A 25,481-nucleotide genomic window follows, 5' to 3' on the forward strand; every position below is an offset into this window, starting at 1 on the left:
GCAAGCACCCTCATCCATCGCTGCTTGGAATATAAATTGATCAAACCTTTTTGGAGGACAACTCGGCGATGTGAATCAAAAATCCAAAACTATTCACGCTCTCCGACTCGACAGTTGCACGTTTAGGAAGGTACTGATTCCCCCGAGAGAGCAAATCATGAACACGTCCAGAGGTTAAGCTGCGAGAATGCTCTCAGCATCACCACAGACGACAGTGAAATCATCCAGATGGTTTCATGGGGGACGACCAGTAGAGTATATAATTTACAAGAAATATAATTCTGCCATCGAAATGACATTGTAGAAGCATATTTCTTGAACCAAAAGACATTCGTGGTATTTTTTTTTTAAATGAGTGTACTTCCCTTTTTTAAAAGCTACAGATCGACGAGGCCTTTCGCAGAAGACGAAACGTGAGAGGCCAGTGAACGCGTGGAAAGATACTCATCTTCATTAGTAATCAGAGAAATGGAAAGTAAAACCACAGGCACCTTTTTATACTCACAAGGGGGAACTGGCAAAAATTAAGGAGAGTTACACCAAGTCTGGAGAGGATGAAGAACAGGGGAACAAACGCACTGCTAACCAGAATGTAAACCTACTTAGTAAGTCCTCTGGCATCACGCAGTGGGACAGAGGATAAACTTGTATTTGGCGTGGATCTTAGTGAAATGCTTGGATATGTGTGCCAGGAGATGCCTGTGAGAATTTTCATGACCGTCTAACTTGGAATAGCAAAAAAACTGGAAAAAAACCTCAAACATCCACCAACAGGATACTGGGTCAATGAATTTTGGTATAGACATTGAATGGCATATTGTGCAGCAGTGAAAATCAACACACCACACCAATGGCCTTCAGCAGGGATAGACCCCACAAACCCAGAAAGTTGCAGAAGCACACATGTGAAGGGATACCATTAATATAAAGTTCAAAAATATGCAAAATTAAACAACGTGCTGTCTAGAGATATCTACATAGTTGGTAGAACTTATTATAAAGAAAAGAAATGATAAAAATCCAAGAGGTACAAATAGAGACTGATGTTCAGGGTGCTTGTAAAGTACCAGTGGGTAAAGAGATTATTTCTTTGCTGATACTTTCTTCATCTTCCATAAATGTTATAAACACATTTAGCAAACGATTTAACAGAGAGAGCTTTCTTTACATTGGAAGAATATACACGATGTTAATAGCGCTTATTTCTGAACTGTAAACCTTGAAATTTTTTCCCTTTTCCTATTCCTACATGAATCTATACTTTCCACCAAAAAAGTATATTACCTGAATGAAAAGGAAAAAATATATATATGTGTGTATAATATATATAAATATATATAACATAAAAAAATATATACACACACGTGTGTGTATATATGTATACATATGTATACGTATACATATGTATACATATATGCACACACATATACATGTGCATATATGTTGTTTTTAAGTATCTTCCATGTTTTTTTTTTTTAATTTTTTTTTAACGTTTGTTTATTTTTGAGACAGAGAGAGACACAGCATGAACGGGGGAGGGGCAGAGAGAGAGGGAGACACAGAATCGGAAGCAGGCTCCAGGCTCTGAGCCATCAGCCCAGAGCCCGACGCGGGGCTCGAACTCACGGACCGCGAGATCGTGACCTGAGCTGAAGTCGGACACTTAACCGACTGAGCCACCCAGGCGCCCCAGTATCTTCCATGTTTATAAAGACAAACGGCCTCAGATCCATTCAGGCCCAGAGTCAGAGCTCTGAATTAAAGAATCAATGCAGGACAGACATCTTCAAAGGCAAGGTCCTGTCAAATAAGAGCAACGTGAAAGCTTTGCTACTTTTTGACATTTTGAGGCCTGTGTTGTTAAATAATGATATAGACAGGCCAGAGGGAGTGATGGCGGTGTTAGAAATTAGGCACAACATAGGTAGATATCACACTAGTCTCTCAGTCTGCCTCTGGAGAGGTACTTTCAAGCCCGAGCTGAGTCATATCAATAAAATCTTTAAAAAGGCTCTCTTAATGGCTCCTTTCACACAACGTTCCGCCAGGACACTTCAGTCCTAACTGACTAAGGACGGGTTTGCCGTGTAATGACATAGAATTTCAAACTCTGTACGCTGTAAATCTACTGCCTTCTCAGAGGAAAGACTAAAAGTCTTACCAAGTAAAGCAACCAAAGTGGTGGTTTGTGATGTGAATTATAGGTCCCCGAGAGCTAAATAATTTTCAAACCTATTTAAAAAAAGAAATTTCAGGAAGAAAACAAAGACGGCGGTGAGTATCGGAAGCCCCGGGCAAGATAATTGACTCTCTTTTCTATGTCCAGAGCACCATAATACAAAGTGAATTTGCACATGTCCTGGCCCTCTTTACTTGGATTCTGAAAGAAATTAGGTTGGTCCTAGTCATGTTTATTTACATAATCTCTCTCTCTTCCTAGATACAGGGTTCTCTGAAGGCAAGGACCCATGTGATTAACCTTCATAGAACCCCCTGCTTCTAGCACAGTACGTCAAGACCATTACTATCTTCCTAAATGTGGAGACAGCCGAGCAAATGTCACAGTCTATCACATCTCCCACACTTAACTACGAGGTCCTTCATTTATTCAAAAACCTCAATTCGTGACACAAAGGTGGAGAACCACCACCGATCATAACAGGGAAGGCTGGAAGATTTCCTTTCAGTGTTGTAGCTTCTGAACTAGAAATGAGAGTGAAGGGGGGGCGGGGGGGGACAAAAAGCTCAGAACTGTGTCTGCAGAACTCCACTTCGGCATCACTCTCTTGTCCTAAACCAGGGGACATTAAAAAACTGTCCCCGTGAGACTTGACGCTGTGTTTCATTAGCAAGGATTCTGTTTTCTTTAAAGGTAGCCTTTGGAGAAATCTCCTTCCCACCATGGGACCAGGTCTGCTTCTCCTGATCAAGAGGTTCATTTTTATGTGATTCAGATACATATCATGAACCTCTCATCATGCTGACGGCCGGACAGCTCAGAGCCAGATTTCAGGCACACAGGCAGGAATGTGCACGACTTCAGAGCAAGCATGTAATCTGTGTACCAGTATTTCATTTTACTTTCACTTTGCCCCATTTTCTACATCCTCTCAATTTAAAACTGCATCATATCGGGGCCCCTGAGTGGCTCAGTCAGTTAAGCATCCAACTTCAGCTCAGGTCACGATCTCGCAGTTTGTGGGTTTGAGCCCCGTGTCGGGCCCTGTGCTGACAGCTCAGAGCCTGGAGCCTGCTTCGGATTCTGTGTCTCCCTCTTTCTCTGCCCCTCCCCTGCTCTGTCTCTCTTTCTCTCAAAAATCAACAAACATTAAACAAATTTTAATAAATAAATAAAATCATATCATGTTGCATGTATCTATGTAGATATCCTCATCTCTTTCAGATTAAAAATAACCTACAAAATACATAAATACTAGGGGAGAGCCAATATGGCCATGGTCCCAGGATACCTAGAGACAGAATAGTATTTTGGTTTAAAGTGGGTTGTAATTTCCTCAAGCAAAAGCACTTCCTAGAAGTCCCAAGACTCTAAGGTGGGTGATAAAACAACGGAAAAGAGAGAGACTCATTGCTAGAAATCGGGAAAAAAACACTATTCTTGCTACAAGATATTCTTGCTACAAGAATCTTTAGGCACAAGTATAAAACAACACAAAATGGATGTAAACCAAATAAATTACATATGTATCGGAGAAAAAAAGACTGGAAACACGTACCTCTATTGCATTTTTCTAAGACTCTTCTCTGTTCGAGAACTTCTGAATTCAAAACATCTTTTTCTTGTTTAACTTTATTTACCTAAAATTGTGAGATTGCGGGGGAAGGAAACACCCAACATTGTAAAACACGACATATGGCGATGTGCAACACTCAAACTGCTGTCCAACATTCAACACAAAGCTACAATTTAAAGCAGTCATTGGCTTTACCGTGTTGGGCTTTTATTAAGGTCCTTCTTAAGGCCTCAAAGGTAGCTATTTAAGTTAGGATATACATTTGGTAGAGAACTTATTTACAAATTCCAAATGGCACTGGTCCCTAACAATGTAAATGGCTCATATTTTAAAATGCAAAAATCCAATCAGAAAGCACCCAGAAAATAGAGGAATCATTTGGTCTGAGATCCAATACTCAATTTTGGTATTCATTTCAAACTCTGATGACATTTGGCTTAAGTAAAACGTACATTAATTTTTTTAAGTAAAAAAACACCTTAAACTTCGATGACTTTGGGCTTGAGTAAAACACACATGAAAATCTTCCCCCAAAACACATTTCTGAGGTAATTTTGACATCGGTCAATAGGAAAGAATATCATATAGGACCAATTAAAACAAAAAAGAATGTGAAGTTACATCTATCAAAGAGGATAAATCTCAAATGCGTTATATTGAATTTTAAAAAGCAGGTACATTTACATCATTTAAAAACCCTCGAAATACTATTTATTATAGCAAAAGATGTAAATACATGCACTGGAATGATAAAAAACAAGTTTAGAATAATGACTGTTTAGGGAAACAGGGCAGGGAGGGTAGGGATTGCAGTCAGGAAGAAATCCACTGGGATTTTCAAGACTACGTATTAAGCCAGGTAGTAGGCATATGGATATTCGTTATTTTGTTTTTGATACTTTCCACACGTCTGAAATAGTCATAACAAAAATAACTTCTGAAAGGGCTTCCGATAACACTTCTAAGTGGGAGGGGGCAGGATTATCAGTAAATAATCATAATTAAGGAACAGAGTACATCAAAATGTGTGTGTCTCTCTCCTATGGTTACAGTTAAGAAACAAACTAAGATCGTGGTCCTGGAAAAGGACTGAATCAATCAGCATGCCAGAGCCTGTGAACTGGTTGCTTTTAGTATAGATTAGATTTTTTATTTTGGTTTGAATTAGTAACCGGTATAAGATCTCCAACAGGAATCCCACTTCTAAAATATCATCACCCTTCGTCTCTCTCGTTAGGATGTCTTGCCACAGTAAGGAAACCGGAGCGAGGCTGAAACTGGTGGCCACTGCTTCCCAACATGTCTCCCATGATGGCCCTTAAGAAAACGGTCAGATACGTTGTGCAAACTTAGGTAACTGGATGAGGCTGCCCACTGCAGGGATCGAGGCCTTGGCATTACCTGTAAGCCACCGGAGGGATAGCTAGGTGCCGGAGTGTGTGGGTTTGGAAGCTTGGGCTGCAGAATCTGGGAGCCACTCACTGACACAAGCTAAATCAAGACTGCAGTTCCTCGAAGTGTCGTGCACAGAAAGGCAATTATGTGCTCCTGCCCCTCAAGACCATTCACACGGAAAAATAAGAAGATTCTCCAAACACCCACTTGAACCCATTCTACCGCCTATCACGTGTGCTTATGTTGGAGGCACACAAGGACAGCCCAACTCGGCCAACCAGCTGATGGAGAAGCAACACACTTCTTCACCAGCAGCAATAAAGTGGAGGACTTAAACTGCAGGTGCCATGCTTACAAATCTGTCTCACATGGCGAAAGACGGGGGGGGGCAAAGGGAGAGCTTCATTGCTATTTTGGTGCTTTATTTACTGAGCTAAGTAGTGAGGATACGAATGTTCACGATCTTCTTGTCTATGGTGTTTTGTATGTTTGAAACAGGGGGCAGAAGACAAGATTAAGATTAGTACATGGTTCTCGTGTCCGAAATGAACTCCCAAAGGCAAGTTTTTAACTTAGCCGGTCTCCAAATGCCCTGAAAACACCAAAAGGCTTGCCTTTCGGGCCTAAGATACGTACTTCTTCAATTACTTCTACAAGTTTGCTCTTGAGATTTTCCAATTCGATGGCTAATATCTTCTTCTCCTCCTGAACAGATACAATTTGATCTCGAAGTTCTGCGTTTTCAAAGCAAAAATAAAAGGGGAAACAATATCAATGAACTTCTTCTTAAAAGAAGAAATCAATCCTGTCAAAAGAATTGAAAATGCCAGTGCACGTGTAGCTTATGGAAACAAAAATGAAGAAGCAGAGAACAATGGAAATCTCATTCTGTGCCCCCGTACACAGCCACAGTTATTAATAATTTTATATCTCGTGATCTCACCATGTCCTTAAATATACTAGATCATGTTTTCTTTACATTCTATCAAACACATATTTTAGAAAACTACCTGGCCTTTGAGAAGTAAATTTTTTTAAGATTTCAGGGAAACAAATTAAGGCACTGTACTAATTTCCTCTTTATTTTAAAATGGCCATGGGCTCTCGTCACAATACAATAAACAACTGGGCAGCTGATAATTTGCAGATTTTCATTTGCAGAAAAAAATCCTGACCTGCTGCCAGTGGACAGCCCTCAAATACTATTTGAAGTGACTCAAAATACAACCTCTTTGAAAAAGGGTTAATTCTAGTAATTTTCTCTCCAGAGTTTTTGGTGCATGGTTTCTTAAGTTATTTCATATTTCTGATTATTGGGATTTAACGAAGACTGGATTACCAAGATGGAAATATCAGCAACTGTAAGTGCAAATGCTTTTGGTATTAGATGAAAGTTATTTCCACCACTCAAATGTTAAAAAATATATATACACAGCTTAGCACCAAGTACTTAAATTGATACCCAGGCCTACAGTTTTGTGATTTGGTTTTTAACTGCGTTTAATTTCTTACCCTTCTCCAAGAACAATAAAAAAAAAAACCTTCTCTGGGGTTATTTACAAATGGGGAATCAAACTTTTACATGAACCCAGCTTGAAGGAGTTCTCAGACACTTAATTTCAAAATCACGGTCTCCACTGGGTGGCTAATCCTGAAGGAAGAACAAGAGACCAGATCATCCAAGACCTAACAGAAGGGGAAACTAGGAACAAAAGAAAATCCTAGACATTTCTTCTCCTTCTCCAACCATATCAATATTATTCTGTCTTAGATTAAGGGGGTGGAGGGTCAGGTAAGGATGGCTTTCTTCTTACTCTTTTCTTCCTACTGGCAACTGAAGTTTTATCTGCCCACGAAACTAACGAGTATTGCTTTTGACATGCGCCGAAGGCTAAAATGCCCCAGAAGCCACTGAGCCCCAGACTGCCTTCCTGTATCATTAACATAAACAGCGTGTACATATAATTATGTGTATATATAATCATGGATAAAATTAAGGCATATTTTTAGAATTTTATTTTAGAGAGAATGTACGTGAGTGCGGGAGAGGGACACGGGGAGAGAGAATCTTAAGCAGGTTCTACGCTCAGGCTCAGTGCAGAGCCTGATGTGGGGCTTGATCTCACAACCCTGGGATTGTGACTTGAGCCAAAGTCAAGAATTGGACGCTTAAGTGACTGAGCCACCCAGGTGGGCCCATTCTTTCTTTCACTTAACAAAAACATCTTAACTATAGTCCATGTTTTTAAGCAGTTTTACAGACTAGCTGTTTCTATCAAGACAATACTTTCAAAAGCGCCTAATCCCAAACAAGAAAGTCGTAACACACCAATGTCACGTCCTGTCGTGATTCTCAAACCAGGCTACTCCCTGGAACATTTAAATCAGAAATGTTTTGAGGCAGAACCCAAGTTCTAAAGTTCTCCAGTGATTCCAATGTACAACCAGGGTTGAGAAACATTATCAAAAATATGCTCGGTGACTGAGCCAAGAATACCACCTTTGATCTGCTTCTGACACTGTATGGAGACGCAAGTCTCCGCGGCACCCTCTGGATCTGTGCTGGCATCTTCGTCATCGATGTTGATCTCTTCAGTTATTACATCTGGTCCCAGCTTGGCCATGTACAACATGCTGATTCTTTTCAATGTTTTATTTTCTTTATTTAGCTGAGGCAAAATATAAAAACAGTTATTTTAACAGCAGTCAAATGAGTGTCTTGGATTTTTAAACAATAGACAGATTAAGTGTATTTCTGTCTTCCATATTCATCAACATTCACAGCGTGAACTAACAATTAGAAGATTCATTAAGTAAGGTTTTATTTACACTTTTTTAATATTAAACTTATTAAAGTAAGGCCTGATGCCTGGATGACTGCCAGCAGCCTGGGAAAATCCTAGCTATAACTGATAATATAAGAGAACTTAAAATAAAACATCAGTATAGACTTTGTTACGTTAAGTAAGACCTGATGCCTGGATTACAGCCAGCAGCATGAGAAAATGCTAGTTATAACAGATGATATAAGAAGAATTAAGATAAAATACCGGTCTAGATTAAATCAGATTTCAATTTACTTCAATTTAATTAAGGCATTTTGTTTCAAAAAAATGTTTTCTTTGCTGCTATGCATGCCCTGTAAATGTTTGTTAGCTCAGCCCTCTCTCTTCTCTGGACACTGCTACACTCTTCTTCATTGTTCGGCAGGATTGCTACGGGAACAACCATGTTCCCCCAGAGCACACCCTATCCCTTTGGCCACAGCTAATCAGTCCACAGATTAGGCACACGAGGCCAAGCTTGGTCAGATGGATCCGTTCTCCAGAAATCTGGAGGCTGGAACACGGAGAGGAGTTTCCTTCCACACGTCTGCATGTACAGAAACTATTGGCACCCACATTCCAACTCTGAATTGAGGAATAGAGGAAGGGAGTCCATAGCAAAGCCAAAAATGGAGCTGATGTGTAGAGACAGGCAGAGGAAAATAATGCAGATGGGTTTCCCACAGGGCTCCAGTCCATTCCTGAAATACTCTCCTAGCTCATAGATTCCATGGGATTCTCCAATATCCCTCACTAACAAATTCCTACTTTTCTTAAGCCAGTTCAAGATGTGTTTCCATCTAGAGTTCTAATAATACACAATGGAAGAAAGCGTAAGATACGTTTCTACTATCTCTATAAAGACTTCCAATTCACAGCAAAGAAAAGAAATCCTAATTCATTAATGTATTTGTTACTCCTTTTGCAGAAATTAATTGCTTTTTAGTTTCAGTTGCTCACCTATCATTGCCTTCTTTGGTTCATGTTTATGTCCATATGAATATTAGTACAAAGCACACACAAAGAGTAAACTTGGAGGAGGGGAGGCGCCCGGGTGGCTCAGTCAGTTAAGCCTCCTACTTCGGCTCCAGTCAGATCTCAGGATTCGTGAGTTTGAGCACGGCATGGGGCACGTCGGATCCTCTGTCTCCCTCTCTGTCTCTCCCCCCCACTTGCATGTGCGAGCACGCTCTCTCTCTCAAAAATAAACATCAAAAAGAAAAAAAAAAGACTAAACTTGGGTCCAAAGTCCACAGAAGGAAAATACGGTTTTCTCATGTTTTCTCTTCTCAAGACTGCAAAATAAAAGGTCTTCTCTGAACATACGAACATTTGGAGATGAAACCATGTTTCTTTCACTAAGGGCCAATGACCAACACGACAAGTTGTGAATTTCATAACTGACACTGGAAATTAATACAGAGACCTAGTTCAATGGAAAGCTAACTCCCCTTCTCCACTAATCACCTTATGTCAGAGTAAGCTGTGCTCCTACTTACTTGTCAGGCTTTGGCCCTTCATTTGTGGTAATTAGGACTCCTTGGGGAAAAGCCCAGACCATTTCAAACTGGGAGATCTGATTCTCACCCCAATAACATTGAATCTAAATATATCTTAAGTAGCCTGGTCTGGAGCACAAGAGGTTTCCCTGACCTCTCTGGGGAGTCAGGAAGAATCAATCCGTCAGAAATGGCTATGAACTCTTCTGCAGATTCTCCCTGGGAAGCCCAGTGAGTTCTATTTAGGGAATCTGACACAGCCCTTTTCTTCCCTGTCCCCAGCCCACAGTTCGGGCTTCTAGCTCCCCAAGGTACATTACAGGATCAAGAACTAGATGGGAGCCCGTCCTCTCTCTCAGCCTCTCTCTCTTCAGATGAAACATTCAAGTGAAGACTGCTGTGGGTTCTCTGAACCATGAATGCTACAGAGTAGACCTATGCTGTGCTCAAGGATCATGGTCAATTCCCGGACAACACCATCTTTTCTGAACGTTAGGAGGAAATAACAATTTAAGGAAAAGGTGAAAAAAACCCTCAAGCCTTCATTTGTAATTCTGCCTCCTACCACTTAAACTAATGGTTTCCAGCTCTGCACATTAACATCTCTAGAGAGCTTTTAAAAACTCTCACTGCACAGGCTTGCAACAGACCCAAACCTCTGGGAGTGGAACCCAGCACAGTACTTTCTCTGAGTCCTCGGGTGACTCTAATGTACGTCAATACTAAGAATCTTTGATACAGAGAAAGGCAATGTGTTATTATACATTTCTATAAAATCAGCAGAGTCAAGAATCCTGCTCTGTAATCAAATGTTTCTGCCTCTAGAATAACCTCATCTTTCAGGGTGACAGTTTCCTCATCAGCGAACTAAGGAGAAAAACAGCTTCTACTCCATAATGTGAAGATTGAAGGAGATATTACATATAAAGTATTTAACACAGTGACTGACATGCAGTAAAAATTCAGTGTTTGCTACTCATTCTTACAAAAGAAGTTTAGTTTGTGCATCTGATTTTTCTTTGGAAATAGTCTATCAGCTCGTTTTCTTCAACCAAGATATACATCCATGATCCATGCAATTTTTTCTTCCTCCAGGATACTCACGAAAGCACAAAAATGCTAAGTTTTGCCATCTGGTGCTTAATACGTCAGCTCCAGGGCCACCATCACAATAATAATAACCTGATAGTTAACAGTCCTACCCTCAAAAGAGTTTAATGCCTCTCTCTATCAAGTCAGGCACTAAAATCCACCAGCCCTCCTGGCCATACTACTCTATTTAACAAAGTTACTAACTCAAGAAGAAAGCCGCACACTGGGTGCCTGGCTGGCTCAGTAGGTAAAGCATGGACTCTTGATCTCAGGGTCATGAGTTCAAACAGCACATTGGGCATGGAGCCTAGTCACAAAAAATAGAAAAAAACAAAAAAGCCACCTAGAAAATTTCAAGTCTTCTCTGAAACATCATTCTCATGTTTCGGAAGAAGAAACGTAAGATTTATGTACATAAAGATCTCATGACCATGCTAACTGGGTATTTTTGGAAACTCTGAATTCACAAATTTTGGCTATGCAATTTCACCGAAGTTATTATTCATCAAGTTATATATGTTAACGGCGTGCTGTTTTTTGGAACCATTCTAAGTCACAAAGCAAAACTAAATCTTTTATAACCCTACAGTAACAGAATGCTCTACTACATTCAAATTTAGGTAGTTTTCATATTGGGTGCAGCATAATGAATATTTAAAGATACAAAATAAGCAAGTTAAACAGATTTGGACCATATGGTTTAAATAACTGGTCCACATTTATCAGGTTAACCTACACATTTTAGCAAAGTACCCACCCTTGCTTTTAAGAACATTATGCAAATTGCACCTTAAGAACTAAACATTCCATTTGTCATTAATTTGAAAGCAAAGATTCAGGAAAATAAGAATAAATTTGCAGAAACTTTGCTGCTTTAAAAATGGAGCCTACCTTCAAAAATGACAATTGGGATATCTAAATCAGGATGTGTGGTTTATTGATCATACATATAGAGAAGCTTCCAAACTTTGCATTCAAAGCTGTAGGATCTTCCAGATCCAATGAGCACATCTATAGGTTTTGTTGACTTGTGTTTTTATTCCAAGTCCCATGAAGTCACATTGTATCCTCAAAAACAAACCGTATGTCCATTTTCAAAAGACTTCATAAAGAACAGAGGACAAATGGCAGAGGGAAGGGTCCCATGGTCAAGACTAAATTACAAAACTGACCTTTGAGATTAGCAACACAGTGGTTCATAACCACGGATGACCATAACAGTCACATGGCAGCTTTCTCAGCCCACACGTGGCCACCAGTGGGTGTAGGGTATTCTTAAGAAATCAACACTGGTCTACCCTGACACTTAAGACAACCATAGCTCAGAGAGGTGCATTCTCTTGCTCAAAGTCACCTGTTAGTTAAAAACAGAAAGGCAGGAATCAAATCTTTCTTTAAAGAGACCTATACAGGGGCACCTGGGTGGCTCAGGGGGTTAAGTGACCAACTCCTGATTTCGGCTCAGGTCACGATCTCGCGGTTTGTGGGTTCGAGCGAGCCCTGCGTCGGGTTCCACATCGACAGTGAGGAGCCTGCTTGGGTTTCTCTCTCCCTCCCTCTCTCTGCCCCTCCCCTGCTCATGTTCTCTCTTCCTCTCTCTCAAAATAAATAAATAAGCTTAAAAAAATAAAAACAAAAAAAATAAAGGGGCCTGTACAGACCCATGAGTAAAGTGCATCACGAAAAAAAGAAAAGTCCTCCCCATTCTCCCTTCAGTCCTCACTCTAGTCTATCCTGTCATTTAAGAGGAGACTACAGCAGTCCAGGAACCAGAACTAACCTGCCCAAAGTCAGTCACATATGCCCAAAACGACATAAGTGGGAATGAAACCTGTATACACCGCCTCCCAAACTGCTGCTCTCCGTGAAGTCTGCCCATCCTGAGAGTCAGTCAAACCTTTTCGTTCCACGTGTCCTATTGGCAACAGGAATACTTAGGCACTTATGAATAGCGAGAGGAAACACAGAGACCATCCTCAGCCACTGCAAATTCGGAGCAGCTAGTGCGCTCTGACTACATTTTTCTACTTGTTCCAAAAGAAGACCCTCAGAACTTGAGAAGAGAATTCGCAGTTTTGTGGACCAGTGAACACTTAGTGACGTGTAGCACGGATGCAGCGGGGGGAGAGCGCTCACATCATCATCGTTTTGAAAGTGAAGGCCCGCACTGCTACGTATTCTTCAGACACAAATAACAGAAGGGAAGTTGCATGCACATCATTTATATTCTGAGGCTCTGGCTGCATTATCTTGTGAATCCCAACGTAGTGTCATCACACAAACAATTAAGCAAACACCTCTAGCAAGCACACTGCTAATGCATACAAATTAAATAGAGAGATATACAGACGGACTGATGGACTGATTTGCAGAATTTCAGTCACATCCAAAGACACACTTTGGAGGCACCTGATGGGGAAGAGGGGAAAGACACACAACCGGCAATTACTAATGATATTTGGCTAAAAATTGCTGTCATCCATTTCCTGATGAAGTGGTTCAGATGCATTTTACTCAACCCAAAATACGTAAGACGGAGATAAAAACATTCTTTAATAATAATGTACTTCTGATGAGACAGAATATAGAAAATTACACTCTTGGTAAATTCATCAGCGAGAAGCAATCAGCAGAGCACTGGAGGTCACCTTTAGCATATGCCCTCACTCTGCTTTCACAAATAATCACCTGAAATATAAGGCTGGAGGCTGACTTTTTCATCTAAATCAAACACGAAACACTCACTGATCCTTTACGTCCCACCAGGTTAGTTTTAAACTTGGTTAACATTTTCACCCAGTGCACAGACATCTAGGAAGTCCGGCTGGAAGAACTCCTCTGGGGCCATTTTTCACAGGCAAAAAAGCACAAATGCTGAAATACATATAAAGAAATGCCCCCTGTTGCAATCATAATAACCTATGCAGTAAGATATTTCCATAAGCCGCTTCCAGGAGTCTGAGAACTTATAACACTGTCCTCATCGTCAGAGTGGAGACAACGGATTAGAAAACCAGAGGGGCAGAAAAGGGCAGAGGCCACTCTTCAGAAAAGCACGTTGAAATTAAAAAGCTCAAGTAGAATTCCCTTCTTTAAAGAGTCTCACCTTTGTTGCCAAAGCTTCGGCGCTTTCTCGACAGGTCTTCTCTATTTCAAGATGGTTCTGCATAAAATTGACTTCCTCTATAACCATGTGAGAAACTAGGAATGAGGGGAAAAAAGTCTCAGCATTCAGAGATTAGTCAGTGATTCCAGAAGCCCACACATTTCGTCCCATGACTCAGAATACTTCAATTCTTTAGCTAGCCAGACCTTCAGCTCTCATGGAAAAAAAAAGTGTTGAAGAGGCTGTCCTGATTAAATCTTAGCTAATATATGAATGTGGAAGGGAAAAAAAGAACACAAGGAAGAGGCTTTTATTGCCGGTGCACACATTTTAGGAAAGCTAGTTAGGAAGTTTTTTGAAGTGTCTGCTTCCCATGTACCTGTGCATGCAGCCAGACACGTCCACGAATTTGGACGACAGAGTCTGTCCTAAATAAAAAGTGGCACACGTGATTTCCTTTGCATAACAGGACAGAACACGTGGATCTAATAAGGAAAGCTAGCAAAAGAGACATTTTTTAAAAATAAACCTCCAATTGATCTCTTTAACTGGAGTAACGGATGTGGCAGCTTAGTGATGGTCAGTACTGTAACAGCAGTCTTTATCAGGGACAAAGCGGTTACTTTTACTAAACTCCAAGGCAGAAAAGCAGAGCAACAAGGTTTATGCACCATAGGACGATGAAATCAGATGCTGCTTGCATCACAGACTGCTAGGAAATTCGGAAGAAAACAGAATTTTATTCGATACTTTACCAATGCCTGAAAAATAGTTATTTTGAGGTTTTTTTTTTTTCTAAATGGCTGCTCTATATAAATGGAGATCTACAGGTACAAAATTGAGAACTTGAATCGTACTCGAAAGACCAAGGGACATGCCAATTCCTCTCGCCCATGTTTCTAGCTAAAAGAAAACGCTCAGAATCTTAAACTTAACTGTAGAGGTGTATACTCATTGACATTTGTTTGGCTTAAGAAAGAAAAATTAAGTCTACCCAAATGTGAAACCCAACAAAGTTAGGCAAAAAGCACTGGGCTCACATAACACAAAGAGAGATTACTTTTGCTTCATTTAAGCTTAATTAACCTGCAATTATGATTAAACTCAGGGGGGGAAAAATTTCTCTCCAAATTAAATACAAAAATGTATTACTTCCTAAGTCTGTCCAAAGTTCTTATTATGTTAATATTCAGATTCATAAAGCAGGACTAAATGGCCAGAAACATCTCTAACCTTGACATTTTTTCAGGGGTAATAATAATCTGCAGCAAATGCAGGCCAACCAAAAACCACTTAACTAATTAGTAGTTGCAGTCACCGAGAAAAACATGAATCAACACTGTTATTACAAGTGGCACATTTGAGTGGCATCTAATTATGACTTGATGAGCACGATACTTGCATTATCAACATTACTACCGCATCCCATCAGGGCCTAAAAGCTGCTGATGGCATTGACTTCGAGAAACTCCCACTCAATGGTACGGCAGCACCCAACAATCGGCTTGGCAGGGGCCCCCCTCACTAAATGACACGTTAAGCGTAATTACTGGTAGACATTGTAAATAAACAGGATTGGAAGTGAAAATTGTACCAAGTGCATAAGACACAATCTGACACATTGGAAGTGGCAGCCTTAATTGAGAGTTTCTTTGACTGCTCAAGATCATTTCAACTGCATTTCTCAGAGGACAGTGATTATAACTGTGGAGACAGACGGCATAATGGTATCAGCACTGCTGACAGAGCAGTGAATTAAATTGTATCTGCTGTTGTGTGAAAGCCTTGATGAGAGGTACAGATGCCTTAGTGGTCTTATCATTATAACACAATGGTCATGTTGTCATCAACCTTTCTGGCTCCAATTGAAAAGAAATGATTGTGTGTTGAGGCTCTGCGCCCCCCCCCCTCCACACCCCCCCCTCCTATTCTATCTCTTGTTCTGAATAGAACCAATTTTCAGAGAGCTATGAAATCACGCAATAGGTCCTAAAATGCAGCTGCTTGGCATACAAACGGGTCCCCATTAAACTGGAATCACACACAATATGTGTTTATGCCAGAAGAACAAATAGAAGCTGAACACAGGCCAAGTTTATTCACACACACAAAGCCCATGTAGCTCTTCATCAATATAATTGCCTTTTATATTGTAGTTTAAATAATAGGCTCTATTATTTCCTTAAAATCCTAATATTCTTGGCATTTTATCACTGTGTTTACAAGGTAGGTTCTTCAAAAATGTGAAGGAAAGAGAAAAGAAACCTACACAATTTTTACAACATCAAATATTACTTTGAATTTTTTAGCCTTAACTACTTGACTTCTTCTCCCACAATCTGGTATTTCCATGGTCATAACAAAAACATAAACACTCTGCATGTTTCATAGGAATTTGACTTTTTATTCAACAACATTCTTGCTCATGGAAGAGTGAGAAAAATCATTCCACCATAGCCAGGTTTAAGCCTAGCAAAAAGAAAAAAAAAAAAACTTATTTTCTGAACATTTTGTAAAAATCTGCCCTGTAATTTAACTTGATAAACTTACATAGGTAGCGCTAGCCCCCATTTTCTCCAATTCTCATACAGTAGACTCCATCAGGTAGGTGTGCTTTTTTTTTTAATCTCTTCCTCTAAGAGGGAACAGTAGAAATCAGAAATTGTGCTTTGATTTCTAGTTTAAAAAATTATCCCTATGCTAAATAGGTAGCAAAGAAACGTACTTATCAACTTTCCAGATTCAAAAGAGAACATACTTCAAAGGGCAATTATATCTTTGAAAAGCATGACCTCATTTCTAAAACCAAAAGTCAGGTTACGTGACACAAAACAGATATTTCTGTAATACATCATTTCATTTGCACCTTCCAAAGGACAAAAGTTTTAAAAACCCTTAGGTGTTCATTCAGTGATTTGCCTTACGGTGCTGAACGCAGGCTTGTCTCGTAATATCCACAGACCATGACCACTACCCCTAAAAGTGTCTATAATTTCGATGACATGAAAGTTTAAAAAAGTTTAAAAACTTTCGATGACATGAAATTTTAAAAAAGTTCTCAAAAAGAAGAAAGCCGAATCCAGGTATTTTAGAAATACATACTGAAATATTTACAAATAAAATGAGATGATGGCTAGAATTCGTTTCAACATAATCTGAGGTTGGTGAGAGCAGAGGTATGGATGCAGAGATGAAATTAACTTGGCCATCAGCTGGTTAACTGTCGAAGCTGTATACTGCATAAATGGGGGTTCGTTATAGTATTTTCTCACTTTTGCATAAGCTTGATACTTTCCATAGTAACACTTGTTTTTAATGACTCTGAGAAGTAAGAAGCATAACCTAAAAGTACGTTGACTGTTGCGTCTACCAGTCGAGCTGAATTAGCCAAGTTTGTTTCTCCTCTTCGTGACCCCAAAGCACATGTACATACGCGCCATCATAGAATGCATCATACCGTAGGGCAACTGGGCTTTTCTTTCTTTGTCACTTGCTTTTGTCTTTTTTTTTTTTAAGGTTTATTTTTATTTTTTGAGAGAGAGAGACAGACAGACAGACAGAGCACAAGCGGGGGAGGAGCAGAGAGAGAGGGAGACACAGAATCCAAAACAGGCTCCAGGCTCTGAGCTGTCAGCACAGAGCCCGACGCGGGGCTCAAACTCACAAACTGCAAGATCATGACCTGAGCCGAAGCCGGATGCTCAACAGACTGAGCCACCCAGGTGCCCCTGCTTTCATCTTTTATTAACCGTGAGCATGAGAGCAGGAATTTTTCTTTGCTCACGTGGGACTCCCTTGCACCTAGCATGATGCTAGGTATCAACTAGGTTACCAGGTTTGTGTTTGTCTCAACGACTGAGAAAACAGATCAGGCCTACCTTCATCTGTGAACACCCTTTTACAAGAACATTCTCACTAGAACAGAACTGCTCAGGACACAACCACCATCACCATTTATCGGGCCAACTACGTGTCCAGCCTGTTCCACACCCTTTACATGTGTTCTGTCGTGAATTCTCACAACAGTCTTAGGAGGCATGTACTATTGCAAGTTTTGTATTTGAGAACACTGAAGCCCAAAAAGTCAAGTAACAGATGTCAAATTACAGAGTTCTAACCGGTCAGGCCCAGCCAAACCAATTTCTAGGCAACTCCCATTCCTCCATTTCTCTTTCTAACTTGTTGTATTCAAAGGTGATACCACCAGGGGCGCCTGGGTGGCTCAGTCCAGTTAAGTGTCCAACTTCGGCTCAGGTCATGATCTCGCGGTTCATGGGTTGGAGCTCCCCGTCGGGCTCTGTGCTGACAGCTCACAGCCTGGAGCCTGCTTCGGATTCTGTGTCTTCCTCTCTCTCTGCCCCTGCCCCACTCAACGTGTCTCTCTCTCTCTCTCTCTTTCTCTCAAAAATAAACATTAAAATTAAAAAAAATTTTGGGGGGGGGTGCCTGGGTGGCTCGGTCGGTTGAGCGTCCGACTTTGGCTTAGGTTACAATCTCACAGTTCAGGGATTTGAGCCCCACATAGGGCTCTATGCTGACAGCTCAGAGCCTGGAGCCTGCTTCGGATTCTGTGTCTTCCTCTCTCCCTGCCCCTCCCCTGCTCAGGCTTTGTCACTCTCTCACTCGAGAATAAATAAACTTAAGTCTACGGCCATACCACCCTGAACGCGCCCGATCTCGTCTGATCTCGGAAGCTAAGCAGGGTCGGGCCTGGTTAGTACTTGGATGGGAGAATAAATAAACTTAAAAAAAAAAAATTAACAAAGGGGACGCCACCAATGGTGCCACCCTGAGCAAAACTCCTCTCCATCCAGCCAACTGTCAGCAATACTCGGATGGAGGGTGTCTCCCAAGCAGATGTGATGAACGTACCACAAGTTCTCCTGCAACATCAGGTTACCTGCAAGGTCTTCACATAGTGTGCAAACAGTGACGAAAGCCGGCAGGTGTGCAGGAAAACGGGTGTGCCCTAACACAGAGCAAAGGCTCTCAGGTTCTGGCTGGAGGGCATCAAAGACCTTTACTTACTTCTCCTCGCACAGGAATCTGCCTTCATAGGAACATGGCTTTGCTAGGCAGTGATGCTCCTCGTGCAGGAAGACAGGAGGAAGGCTCAGGAAGAGCTGCACGGAAATCTGGACGAAACCTGCTAGAAAGAGCACGCTGAGCCGGGACGGTAGAGCCCTCCTGTGGAACAGAGCTCCTCCTAAACCTGGTTCAGCTGCTCTCTTCTCTGCACTCGGAGAACGAGGTTTAGCAGGTAAACGTTATAGGCAGGCAGATTTCCGCTTAGCACCCAAAGAAACTTTCCCTGTCCGAAAATGAAATCGTGAACTAACTCCTGTCCTCTTAACACTGAAGGGCACTCTGGCCGGGGCAGTGAATGAGATGCTGGCAGCAGCAACTAATATTTACGGAGTCCTTGAACTCTAACGCCAGGCAATGCATTCAGCACTTTTTACATGAAGTATCTCATTTATTCCTTGAACAGCCTGTGAGGCAGGATCATTTATCCCAATCTTAACGAATGCGGAAATCGTTCAGGGTTAGGTGGATTGACACCAAAGGGCGCTTTTTACGGGTGGTAACTGAGGCATTCCCTTCCAAACCTGAACTTCCACCCTCAGTTCAAAGGTCATCGACCACAGTCGTAATGTTTTAACAAATATTCAAAGTTTTCTTCCTCCCCATTTCCTGTTCTTTTGAGACGAGTCAAGAGTCAGCACTGTGTTTTCCTGTCATCCAAGCTTTAAGGTTGAGCTGACTTAGAAAAGTGCAAAATTAAATGAAGACAGCAATAAAGATTGTTGTACTAACCTTTCAATTGATTCTTTCAGGCTTTGAGCTGCTCGTAGGGAAAAGTGTGAATTTTTAAAACTATCAAAGGCATTTAGAGAAAAGAGACAAAGAGGGAAAAAGAAATAGATGAGAGCAGTTTATGTGTTACTCCAAAGGTAGGCTGATTTGGGGGGAAGCCCCTTCCACGTGTGCATAACACAAGAGGCAAAATGCCTACTACCTACCCGACCGAAGCATTTTACGGTAAGTCCAACCATAAGAACTTGAATTATTCCCGCTACACACAGCATGCCAATCCACTATCAAGAGTTAACTCAAGAACATGAATTGGTAACAATGCCCATGGCATAACCCTTTCGGTGTGACTTGGTGTTAGAACATCCCATTAACTCTGCATCAGGGAAGAAGAAAGTCCTACACCCATTGCAATTCACACATTCACAAATAAGACATATTTCTGTCATAGCGTACTGGCCTCCAAAGATAGGTAACATCAACAATATTCCCCTGAGATTTGGTTACAGCCAGACCCTTGAAATAACCTGGCTATGGAAATTAACGATAATGCTGCATTTTTATGGCTGTTTCACCTTCAGCAAGAATAAACTGTTTTGTTGTGTAGTTACCCAGTCAACATTTTATGATACAATCAAACAGCCTAATGCCGCATCTGCAGAAAGATGGGAAAGATCTTGCTTCCAAGGGAGAGGGTCACTCTTCCTGCTAAGGTCTGGTCCTCTTCCCATGACATATTTCCTTCTGCTCCTTCTGAGTGCGACCAGATATATTCTATCTTAGGGGATAAGGTAATAACAGATTTGGATAAGGGCGCCTGAGTGGCTCAGCCGGTTAAGCATCCGACTTCAGCCCAGGTCATGATCTCGAGGGTTGTGGGTTTGAGCCCCGCGTCGGGCTCTGCGCTGACAGCTCAGAGCCTGGCTCCTGCTTCCGGTTCTGTGTCTCCCCCTCACTCTGTCCCTCCCCTGCTCACACTCTGTGTCTGTCTCTCAATAATAAATAAATGTTAAAAAAATTTTTTTTAAATAACAGATTTGGATCACATACAAAAATAAGACCATAGCAGAAATTTAGATGATTACAGCTTTTATGGGCATATGACTTTCCCTGGTGAGACGGGGCCATTTCAAACATGCAAACTCTTAAAAAAATGTGTAAGTTCTGTGAACTAGAATTCCTTTTCTATGAATTAAGGTAAGAGACAAATCAGACCACTCTAAAGATGTGTAAGAATACTTGACGTGGCATTATTTAGGATATCTAAAACTCCAAAACAATCCATCATCTGTCATTGAAAAAAAAAATGTTTAAATAAATTATGGTACGATCATAGACTAAGATGGACAACAATTAAAACAAATACTAAAACAAATTAATATAAAAACAAATTGAAACAAATATACATCTCTACTGACATGCAAAAAATACACCGTTTCCTGAAAAGAGCAGGCTGCAAAACTAAATGCAAAGCATGGCTTTGCTTTTTGTGGACACACATATTGCCTACAGACAAAAGACCAAGAAAGAAAGACTATAAAACACTAACGCTGCCTTTTCTCAGAGGCAAGATAACAAGTAATTTTTGTTCTCCTTCGACTCTTCTACATAGTAAAATTTTTTCATAACAAGGGCAAACTGTCTTTTATAATAACATACTCATAAAACAATAACGCTCATTGCATTTGTTTGAAAATTACAGTAATGCCAGGACATTGTGGGGGGGGTGGCAAATGGGAGGACAATTCTTGCTTTCTTGGATACTCAATGCAGCGGCAACTAAACACAGGGGCCGTGCCTACCCACATAATCCCAAAACACAGTTGGGGTGTGTTTACAATAATTCCAATGAAAGGCTTACATACTTTTCTGAAATTCCTCCAGTTTTTTAACAGCTTCATCTCGTTCTTGCCTAATTTTGTCGCACTGAAATGAGAAAACACGGAAACGTTAAATTTTTATCACAAGCTTGCCTAATTTTGTCGCACTGAAATGAGAAAACACGGAAATGTTAAATTTTTACCATAAGCTTGCCTAATTTTGTCACACTGAAATGAGAAAACACAGAAACGTTAAATTTTTATCATAAGCTTGGGAAGGCAAAAAAGAGCAAATTTACAAACAGTAACAATTTTATGAGAAGAAAACGAAAATTTAAAACCTTTAAGAAGCACTCATGGTCACATGGTACTTATTCTACTCAGTCGCATGGTCTTTGTACCATTTGTATCTGGCCACTTTCCTTGGACCTTCTAAGATAATGAGTCATCCTCCTGCTCGTTATCTCCTCAGGAACGGACCCATTTAACATCCTTGAGTTCAAATCACTCTTTTAAGAGAATATATGTGCCTCTTTTTAAGTGGGTATTTGGCTAATACAGTGAACACCCCCCACATCTGCAGCTCAGATTCCCTGAAACTGGATAGGAACGATCTCTCCAGAACTATTCAGAACACCTGCGCACAACCGGAAGTGACGACACGAACACAAACTGCTGCCCTGCGTCCCTTGAAACCTTCACTCAGGGAAAAAGATATCCTTGCATCCTCAGAATTCTACAGAGAAGGTAGCAAATTAAAATAAGAGAAGACAAAATATTCCACAATAAGCATGTGTCATTGACAAACTATTTTTTAGGGTTTTTTTGTGGGGGTTTTTTTGTTTTGGTTTTTAGAGAAAGAGAGCGAGTACAAGCTGGGGAGAGGGGCAGAGGGAGGGAGAGGGAGAGAGAGAGAGAGTGGGGCTTGATCCCACGACCCTGGGATCGTGAACTGAGCCGAAATCAAGAGACTTAACGCTCAACCAACTGTGCCACTCAGGTGCCCCAAGAAATTTTTAGTTTTAAAAGGTGGGAGGACTCACTGAAAAGACTAGGAGGAGTAAGACCTTAAAAGGCAAAAATAACTTTTAAAGCATGAGGACCTTCCAGTGTGTCTGGTATAGAAACAAGCATCCCTTAGTTTTACAAGCCCTGAAGGTATTAATGAATGCTATAAAAGCCTCACGTTCATTATGAGGACTGATGCGACTTACCCATGAGTTTCACAAACCGGGTTAAGTATAACACATTTCAGAAAGATTTTCATCGTAGGTGTCTAAAACTTTAAAAAGTTATTTTTAACTATTAGAGTGAGAATTAATTTCTGAGTTTTCTGGGACTACTCTAATACCATTACCAGAGGGTCATGTGGATAAAGCACAACTTTCAATTATATTTGAATCCTACCGTGCCAGATAAACATATTGGGATTTCATGCCTTTGGATATTTCCCATTTCCGTTTACAATGGTTAAAAAGTCATGATGCCACTGATAATTTGGAAAGCCCAAATGAAGACAGTGAGATAGTCTCATCCATCAGACTGGCAAAAACGGAAAACGTTTGTTCTCAGGAGTTAGAAAACCCTCACACACCGCTGGTGGGAGTGTCAACTGGCATAACAAACTACCAAAACTGAAAATGCACGTACCCTGTGACTCGGCAATTCCACTTTTTCTTTAAAGACTTTATTTGCAAGTAATCTCTCCGCCCAACGTGGGGCTCGAACGCACAGCCCCGAGGTCAAGAGTCGCATGCTCTTCTGACTGAGCCAGCCAGGCGCCCCTGAAATTCCACTTCTAGATTCTGTTACTGGAATCTCTAGTACAAGCCGATCTGTACATACATGTTCGACATTTATAATAACAGTAAATCATGGTGTTTTCACGTAACACACTAGACACCAGTGACAGCGAATGCACGTGAGCTCTGTGTCAACATATACTGCAAAAGCCATAATGGCAAATAAAAGGACTCGGTGCACAAAAGAAAAAAAAAAGGGACTTGATGCACATATACCAAAGTATACCTTAAGCGGATAAAATCACTTTACATACTATGCTATAGTATACTATAAATGTACATTTCACAATACATATGGCATATATAAAACATATAAAAACACATAATAAAAGGACACGTACACAATTTATCATGGCAGTTGGCTCTTAAAACAAGGAGGGGAAGGGGCCCAGGGCAGAGCGACACGGGGAACCTTCGATTTTACTTGCAGCATTCTTTTTTAGTTAAAAAAACAACAACAACAACATTTAATTCTGTGAGGGCCATATTTGTTACATCAATCTCTGCCCTTTTCTGTGCTTTTAAAATATTTTTCTTAATTAAAAAAAATTAAGACATAAACAGTTCAGCCTCCCCTTTAAAATGTCTCAGGAGGGGCGCCTGGGTGGCTCAGTCGGTTAAGCATTCGACTTCGGCTCAGGTCACGATCTCGCGGTATGTGAGTTCGAGCCCCATGTCGGGCTCTGGGCTGACGGCTCAGAGCCTGGAGACTGTTTCAGATTCTGTGTCTCCCTCTCTCTCTCTGACCCTCCCCCGTTCATGGTCTGTCTCTCTCTGTCTCAAAAATAAATAAACGTTAAAAAAAAATTAAAAAAAAAAAATGTCTCAGGAACTGAAACTTAAAAAAAAAAAAAAAAAAAAAACAAAACCAAAACCAAAAAACCTATGTCCATTCATCTGGGGAAAATCCATTCTGGCAAGAGTGCACGAAAGAGGCACTGGTGCTAAATCAGCAAGGCTGTTTACTAAATCCTGACTTACACCCTCCTGAAGAGGGATCAGCCCAGACCATTTCCTTGAGGAGAAGGCATATTCTTTCATTAAGGTCTTCTTCAGGAATTTCTCCTCTGTGGGAGGGGAAGTAATGCCGTCTAATTGAGTTTCAAGTTACAACTTAACAGATAAACTGCATTCATTCATTCATTCATTCATTTTGGTGTTTACAATTCTAAACACTAGAGTTCTGGATTCTCAAATAAGCTTTGTTAGATCTTTCCCCCCAAAGGGACGGAATGCTTAGCTAGCCAGCTGTTTCAGGAATGTTCTTCTTGTTTTCTAGAATGAGGCTTCTGTTTCTGTGGAACCACCCCGCCACCCTGCCAGTCGGCACACCCACCTCCAACAACTCACAGTTTAGTCTAAATGAGCATAAGCGAAACATAATTTCTGACTAGACTTACATGCCTGAGTTATGATTGCCAAGTGAAATAGATCTGATGCTTTCTTTCCAGTTAACTTCATGTTTCTTAATCTGACATTTCTGAAAGGTGTAACATGCCCTGTGAAAAACCGTCTTCATCTAAGATTTGGCACTTGGGCATGTTGTCCCTGACTTAATACCACTTGGATTCTTCTATATCCCTCTCCAAGCTCCACCTGAAAGAATCAAGGTGAATTTAATTCTTCCCTAAATCAAAAACCAGGGTTGGGGCGCCTGGGTGGCTCCGTCGGTTAAGCAGCCGACTTCGGCTCAGGTCATGATCTCGCGGTCCATGAGTTCGAGCCCCGCGTCGGGCTCTGTGCCGACAGCCTGGAGCCTGTTTCGGATTCTGTGTCTCCCTCTCTCTGACCCTCCCCCGTTCATGCTCTGTCTCTCTCTGTCTCAAAAATAAATAAACGTTTTAAAAAAAAATCAAAAACCAGGGTTTTCACTGAGATGTGAACATTAAACACGATAGCATTCTGCCTACTGGGATTTGAAAAAGACCACCGACAGACATCACACACAAACCACCCGTGCAGGTACCATTTACTGGTCATGAACCACACATGACAATTTTAGGTGGGCTTATACCACTTCCCCAGAAGTAAAGCTTTACGCCCATGCTCTCCACTCATAAGGCCCAGGTAGACAGGCTTTGGTTAATAACAGGTCTCAGTATCCCAGTCTTACTCTAACGTGCCAGGAACCGGTTTCTACCGTCCGGCCATATGTTTTTAACACGACCCCTACAGGCATCACCAGAGGATTCAGAAGCGTCTCCCAAACCCAGCTGTATTCTAGCAGGGGTCTTCGTGTGGCTTTGCTTTCTATTTTCTGCAACCGCATTATGATAGAACTGGCAGCCACAGAATTTACCATCTGCTATGGATACTGAAAGGGGTGTGTGTTGCGGGGGGAGGGGGAATCTACACATGCGGCAAATGCAGCTG

At 41.0% G+C, this 25,481-nt stretch overlaps 1 protein-coding gene across 5 annotated transcripts in view; it reads right to left on the reverse strand.

Annotated features, from left to right (window-relative positions):
- The window catches only part of SHTN1 (shootin 1), a 100,226-nt gene that overhangs the window by 53,415 nt on the left and 21,330 nt on the right, over positions 1–25,481 (reverse strand). For all 5 annotated transcript variants that reach the window (XM_042907630.1, XM_042907634.1, XM_042907632.1 and 2 more), the window contains exons 3-7: positions 21,352–21,412; positions 13,673–13,767; positions 7,651–7,819; positions 5,787–5,884; positions 3,738–3,819 (exon numbers count right to left, since the gene is read on the reverse strand). In XM_042907630.1, the coding sequence (XP_042763564.1) occupies positions 3,738–3,819; positions 5,787–5,884; positions 7,651–7,819; positions 13,673–13,767; positions 21,352–21,412 (505 nt within the window). The remainder of the gene's footprint in view (positions 1–3,737; positions 3,820–5,786; positions 5,885–7,650; positions 7,820–13,672; positions 13,768–21,351; positions 21,413–25,481) is intronic.

Source organism: Panthera leo, chromosome D2, assembly GCF_018350215.1.
Source record: "Panthera leo isolate Ple1 chromosome D2, P.leo_Ple1_pat1.1, whole genome shotgun sequence".
Lineage (NCBI taxonomy): Eukaryota > Metazoa > Chordata > Mammalia > Carnivora > Felidae > Panthera > Panthera leo.